At 48.2% G+C, this 7,166-nt stretch overlaps 2 protein-coding genes across 2 annotated transcripts; both read right to left on the bottom strand.

The window, feature by feature from the left end:
• Positions 1-261: 261 nt before the first annotated feature.
• On the bottom strand, positions 262-1,769 carry LOC136552007 (uncharacterized). The gene has a single exon (XM_066543553.1). It carries the CDS (start codon positions 1,630-1,632, stop codon positions 1,048-1,050), a length of 585 nt encoding a protein of 194 aa, XP_066399650.1. The 5' UTR covers positions 1,633-1,769; the 3' UTR covers positions 262-1,047.
• Positions 1,770-1,964: 195 nt separating this feature from the next.
• LOC136552008 (uncharacterized) lies at positions 1,965-3,899 on the bottom strand. Its single transcript, XM_066543554.1, has 2 exons — positions 3,552-3,899; positions 1,965-2,347 (listed from the first exon to the last, which is right to left on the bottom strand). The coding sequence occupies exons 1-2, from the start codon at positions 3,883-3,885 to the stop codon at positions 2,118-2,120; spliced, it is 564 nt and encodes a 187-aa protein (XP_066399651.1). The 5' UTR covers positions 3,886-3,899; the 3' UTR covers positions 1,965-2,117.
• Between the last annotated feature and the right edge of the window lie 3,267 nt (positions 3,900-7,166).

Genomic DNA, 7,166 nt, shown 5'->3' with positions numbered 1-7,166 from the left:
TCAAAAGGTGGGAGATCGAGAAGTGCAGCTTCCGTGATCTGACAGCTAGGATGAGAACGAAGGCCATATCCGGCGAGATATTCAGCCTGTTCGCTCGTTGGTTTTAGCTAGCCCAAACCAGCCAGCCAACAGTGTTTTCCTCTCACAACAAACCAGCACCAGCCTGCCCAAACCAGCCCAGAATCCAACCAGCGAATAGGCCGATTATCTGGATTGGTAGCACTATGTGACACGTCGCTAAGTTGTGCAAGACACCAGCAGACGAGGGAGATGGTTTTGCCACACAGGATAGTAGATATCTATTCTGGATACCTGGAATCACGAACTGAACCCCCTCACGGAGACAGCTACTGCTGCTTTCTGGCGCACAGGATGCTCGATGTGTACATGCCGTTTTTAGATAACAAAGTGTAGGATGCAGTGGTCAGGCTGAGAGACGCTGACACAAGAAATGGCTTCAGGTCAGGGCATCCGTTCAGATTTTTCGGCCCCTTTGGTATGTGAGAAAATTCTCTGAATTGCATTTTTTCTATGAAATTAAACTGATTATCACGAAGCCTTTGTGATTTCTATAAATTATTACTGCATTTCAAAGGGGGCCCCTTCCGGTTTTGACGCTGTTTCCTTTTTTTTTCGTTTAGTCTTCAATTTCATCGGAGTCATGCGAATTGTTCAATGGATCGACACCTAAAGTTCAGCACTTCATTTTCAGCCTTTCTGCTTTGACTGTCCAGCGCAGGGCATGCGGCAACACGTAGATACATTCCTTTTTTCTGGTCCAAAAAATCAGCATTCGATTCAGAATTTTGCTTTTTTACTTCATAACTTTGCACAAAACCTCGTGCTACAAACATTCAAAAGGGCACCTTGCCACATGTGCTTGCACTATCCACATACTACACGACAGTACGACACGAGCCATAGGTTTAAACAGGGAATTTTTTCACTTTTTATTCACACGTCACCAAAGCCTCTGCACACAGCAAAGCACTGTCAAGCATCAGCATTGGCAAAAACACCACGCTTGGTCACCGCTCCGCTTGTACCTCAGTGGGTGAGCGAGTCCTGCTCCGCTGCAAGGTCCTCGCAGATCTTCTCCACGACCTCCTTCCCTCTGTCCGCGTTCTGCGTGAACCTCTCCGCGCAGCGCCGCTCCACGAGCTCAGCCACCTTGGCCGCCACAGCCACCAGAGGCGCGCACCGGATGGTGGTCTCCTGGCGGAACAGCGTCCACTCGTCGGGCCGCGCCGGGTGGGGCTCGTAGCTGCACCGCTCCTGCACGTCCACGAGCCCCCGGAGGGTGGCGTTGCGGGAGGCCACCCGCATGTGGCGCGCGGGCGCGTCCACGTCTGTGCGCTCGACGCAGAGCACCACCACGTCGCCGGCCACTCCTCCCGCTACGCCGCGGAGCAGGAACGGGAGCGGCGGCGTCCGGCCCGCGATGGCACGCATGGCGCGGAGCCGGCCCGACCGCGCGTCGACGTCGTGGGACAGTGTGTGGACGTCGAGGATGTGGGAGAGCGCCCCGGAGACGGCGCGCGCCGCCGGGTCCGTGAACTTGCGCCACGCCGCGGCGGTGACCCGGTGCCAGGGGTGGCGGTACACGTGCTCCTGCGTGTAGGAGACCACCATGGTAGCGTGCGGCGAGGTAGGAGGGGGGGAACGCGCGGTTCTCGGTCAGCCAGCGAGAGCGGTGGAGCGGGATGGAAGCCAGGACCTTGGAGCCACGTAGCGCCAGCGTGGGGTGTCGACTGTCGAGAGGCGGAGAAGAGGAGAGGAATATTCGCGTGGCGCGGGGAATTAAACCTCACTCGCCAAGCTCGTTATTATTATACTTTTTTCAACCGTGCTTTGCTGTCGAGCCTGGGCCCTGGGCCTTGGGCCTTGGACATGCTTTCATTCGGTCATGGCGAGCACAGCAGAAATCGCAGCTCGGCGTCGAGGACTCAAGGCAACCGACATCATCAGTTCAACTAGATGCTTGTCTTGGCATAAGACGCTTGTCTTTTGTACTAGTCCAAGTAATAATAGACATCAAAGAAGTTTGTCATCTTATTGCTACAAGATTTTATTGGCACAGCTGCCAGAGCAATATGGTGCTCCCCACGGGTACAGACCTAGAAGAGGGTATAGCCGTCGTCGTAGGAGACGTGCCACCCGCGCTGGCACGGCGGCGCGTCCTCCTCGCGCTCCTGGCAGCAGCTCCAGCGCTTCTTCCAGTTTGCGCGGCCTGTGTTGGGCCGGCTCCCCTTGTCGTTCCAGCGGTACACGATGATCCCGCTCTTGTCGCTCCACTCGCCGTCGATGCCCTGGTGCGGCGGCGACATGGAGAACAACCCCTTCTCGCCTGCGATGCACACGGCAAGATTTACACACAAGCTCAGATAACGGGCCTCATCACGGGTGGCATATATGGGCTTGTATGGGCCTGCATCTACATTAGTCGTGGGTCGACATGTGGGCCTATATAAGATTAAGGGAAAAGTCTGCATTACCTTCCTCAATTTTCGAGAAAGTCCGTTTTTCCTTCCTAAACTCTAAAACCGGGCAAAACACCTCCCTCAACTTTTTTAAACCGATCATCTTACCTCCCTGGCCTGGTTATAAGCGGTTTTGAAGACGATTTTATCTTTTTCTTTTTATTTATTTTGACTAAATCTTTGAAAAATCATAGTAAATCATAGAAAATTATAAAATAGAAAGTCCAATTTTGTTAGACTCTACATAAGTAGATCTATACAATGAACATATAATATGGTACGCTTTAGTACAAAGTTTGTATTGTAGCTTTAGATCTATGCTTTATGTAATTAAATGGAATAATTCATAGCTGCAGTTTCTATGGTCTAATTGTGGTGAAATTTTTATGGTGGGCTAATTATTGTATGCTTAAACTGTAGTAAAAATTTCATACTCATTGGATCATGTATAACTTAGTTATAGATTTTATTTAGGTTTATGCTTGTTAAATATAAATAAATCTATAACTAAGCTATACATGATACAATGAGTATGAAACTTTTACTACAGTTCAATCATACAATAATTAGTCTACCATAAAAATTTCATCACAATTGCACCATAGAAACTGTAGCTATGAATTATTCCAATTAATTACAGAAAAATATCGATCTAAAGCCACAACAAAAACTTTATACTAAAACATACCATATTATATGTTCACTGTGTAGATCTACTCAAGTGGAGTCCAACAAAATTGGATTTTCTATTTTATGATTTTTCTATGATTTACTATATTTTTTTCAAAGATTCGGCCGAAATAAATAAAAAAGATAAAGATAAAACCGTCTTTAAAATTGCTTATAACAGGGTCAGGGAGGTAAGATGGACGATTTTAAAAGTTGATGAGGTGTTTTGCCTGATTTTGGAGTTCAGAAAGGAAAAACGGACTTTCGCGAAAATTGGGGAAGTAACGTGGACTTTTTCCTAAGATTAAGTATAAAGCCCAAATAAATAGCTACGAGGAGAAGATATTTTGTATGCAGCCCACCGTAGGCTGGAGCACAGCGGATGAGAGGATAATACTCCACCTGTGATGTGGCCATGGAAGGCGCAGGCGGTCGAGTGGTTCTCCCCGTCTCGGTAAACTTCGCCGCATCTGAGGCACCTCTTTCGCTCCTTCTGCTCCTCCGTCGCCGCCGCGGTCGAGCTGCTGCCCGGAGTCGCTCTGGCTCGCGCCGAGCGCGGCCACCGTGCACTGCGACGAGAGCTACACGGGGATGGGGGCGAGGGACGCGGCAGCTTGGACACTAGGGGCGAGTACGCCCGGGTGGGTGCGAGAGGAGAGGACGCCATTGCGTGGGATGTGTGACACAGACGGAATGGCGCCCGGCCGCGGCATCTCGATGATATGGAAAACATCATCTGGGCTTCCGGGCCTGATAGCCTCGATTGGGTCAAAAACAAAGCCTGAATGAGAGCCCAAGATGTGGTACTACCAGACGTTGACTGCCGGTGATTTGGCATTTTTGCAACGGGAGCCAAACATGCTCCAAAAAACCGGAGCCAAAAATTCGTTTAAGAGTTGCTTGGTATCATCTGAGTATTCTCGCCTAGCCAGAATTAAGATAAAGCGGGTTGATATCCATGTCACTGGTCACGGATACACTGTCTATCCCTAAAAGTATAACAACGTTAAATTCTAAAATGAATATAGAAAAATGTGAGCACATATATCAAATCAAGAATTTATATCTAGGTGAACAAATTTCACTACAATGAAGCTAACGAGTTGAGCTCTGCTCAATTCACAATTAAATGGTTCTTAACCTTCCTTGGAACTTAACTTTGTTGGTTTACTCTAGTCACTGCCTTGGGCAATAAAATTATGAGTTAAATGCATGAGCAGTCTTTGAATTTGTCAAAGTATGTCACTTAAGTTTACAAACTTTGAAAACACATTCTTGTGTCCCTAAGTTCTTAAGTGGACCACCGCACGATGTCAGTATGGTTCAAAATGGACCTGTAGTGCACCATTTAACAAATTTAGGCACCCAGAAATGTGTTTTCAAAGTTTGTGAACCTAAGACAAATCTCGATGCAGAGCTTCAATACACGATTACCAAAAATGCTACATCAACTTTTACAAGTGAATGAAATAGTCCACCTCAATACACATTTTCATAGGCTAGCCATATCACTTACTAATTATTATATGGTGCTACAATTAAATGTGACATATGAAATATACACTACTATAGGAAACTTTACCGAAGCGGGCAAAAGTGATTAACCAAGGCGGACATCGCATCCATCTCGGTTCAAAGGTCACGGTAAATGACGTATTTTTCGAGGTAGTTGGTTGCCCGCCTTGTTTAATCAAATAAAAAAAAATCCATGGACCCGGTGAGCCAATCCACGGGCCCGCCGGGCCCATCCAAGCACCGCCGCCGCCGTCGCTCGTCAGTGACGCATCCTCATCGGGCCGCCAGGATCCGCCCGCCCGCCGCCTGATCTGGCCCGTCGGGATCCGGCCGCACGTCGCCGGATCGGGCTACACGCCGCCGAGAACCGGCCGCCCGCTGCTTGATCTACGAGCTAAAGGGTGGGGAGGGGAGGAGCGCCACCGGATCTAGAGCAAGGGCGCGGCTACGGCCCCCAGCCACTGCGCCGCTGCTGGGAGAGGAGGGGAGGAGCGCCGCCACCGGATTCGCTGCATCTTCGCCTCGGGCTCGCCGTCGCTCTAGGAAAGAAGGCGCGCCGCCACCGAATCCTGAGGGAGGAGGGCCGCGCCGCCGCCGCCACAAGCCACCGGATCTCCCGCCTTGGATCCGGAGGGAGGAGGGCCACCGCCACCGGATCCCCACCTCGGGTTCACGCTAGAGGGAGGAGGGGAGGGGAGGGGGCAGCGGGATGGGGAGGAGGCGCTGCCGGGAGGGGGAGGGGAAGGGGAGAGGGCGGCGGGATGGGAAGGGGGCACTCGGTGTCGAATCGGAGGGAGAGGGAGACACGCTCGGTGTCTGAGTCGGAGGGAGAGGGAGTCGCGCTTGGTGTTGAGTCGGAGGGAGAGGGAGACAGGCGGTGAGACAGAGAGAGTGAGAGAGGGCCAGGAAACCCTAAATTTTACATTTTATAGTTGAAGACGCTATCGGGCCTCGCCTGGGACTATTTGGGCCTCGGCCTTTTTTCGAGGCAGGCCATTTAAGATGCCTGCCTCTGAAATGGCCTGATTTTCCCAAGCGGGCCTCGGTAAATCGATTTTGCGAGGCGGTTCACTGTGACTGCCTCGGCTAATAAAAAATGAACACCTCAGTTAATCGTAGGCATTAACCGAGGCGGTTTAAAATCCTGCCAGCCTCTGAGGCCAATTTCAAAACACTTTGCAAAATATTTTGTGTAGTAGTGATATAGCCTTGCAGTCGCAAACAATTCTTCACTTATGTCGCACAAAGATCATTGAGAGTGCATGAGAATAAAACAAATCGATCTCGATGGAGGTTTCATTGTGATGGTGGGTTTCATCTTATGAACTATTTCTCTCTTTCCTATAAATACCATGCCAACTAAGCAAATCTGCTGATGTGTCATGGTTTTAAATGAGAATGAAACTCTTTTGAAACCACCATTTGAAACCAGCACTGAGACTAGCCAAAGTGTCACCCCTTGACAAGTTCGGAACTGCTCATGCATTTAACTCAAAAGATATTACAAAGTAGTATGTTTTCACAAGAATTGTATAGCCCCTCAAGAAATTTAACACAATAAAACTCATAACTTCAAAACAAATCTGCGGTTGCATATCTCAAACGATATGAAATATTTAAAACGAAGGCAGTACTTAGAAGGTATTTGGATCTAGGTAGCCAATAGTTAGTGGCTCAAATTAACTATAGTGTACCCAAACAATTAGCTAATAGCTCAAGTAAAAATTTACAATGCTATTAGTCTATCAGCTAGCTTTGCCTAACTAAATGCAGCTACGTATTAGTAGGAGAATCCACACAAGGCTTTACAATAGCATAGCTGGCTTTCCATATCTAGCAGCTAACTATTAGTTGACTGGATCCAAATATTCTTACTCATTTTGTGAAAAAAGAATAGTAATATCGTTTTTGAGGAGTCAATTAATATCAATATTTTTATTAGGTTTATAGCAACTATATCAACATTCTACAAATAGGTTTAGTGTGAAAATATATTCCATGATTAATAAAATAATAATAGTAGTATTATTAATATGAATGATTAAAGTTGGGATTGATTGACAGGGTTGAAACGTGAGTTTTACTATTTTTATGTACTGTAGGGAGTATTTTACTTTTTTTTTTATCGGAATGCACTGTGTTTCTGAGGGAAAAAAAAGAGAGGAGATGCACTGACCTGCGTACTTTGGCGCACCAGCGTATCAAACTCTGCACGACAAAGGCTGAAGTTGGCAGGGCAGCGAGTGACAAGACGTTACATGGCAAAGCAAACTTGCATTCAGGTACGAAAGAGTGCAGTCTCCGGCACGCTGCTTCCCTCCGTCCTCTTGCTTTGCACGCCCCCGCGTCAATGTAGCCCCGGGGCCAGTCGCCCTGTCCGCCTGATTTATAAGCCCTATTTTTTCGACCAACAAATAATGTTCGCAGATGAACTCGCTTCGTCTCGATCGATTGGCGGATGCACGGATCCTAGAGTGCACGCAACACCAACCTCGGGGGAAA

The sequence above is a fragment of the Miscanthus floridulus genome, chromosome 4, assembly GCF_019320115.1.
Source record: "Miscanthus floridulus cultivar M001 chromosome 4, ASM1932011v1, whole genome shotgun sequence".
In the NCBI taxonomy this organism is placed as follows: Eukaryota; Viridiplantae; Streptophyta; class Magnoliopsida; order Poales; family Poaceae; genus Miscanthus; species Miscanthus floridulus.
This window is presented reverse-complemented; position numbering and strand designations above follow the sequence as displayed.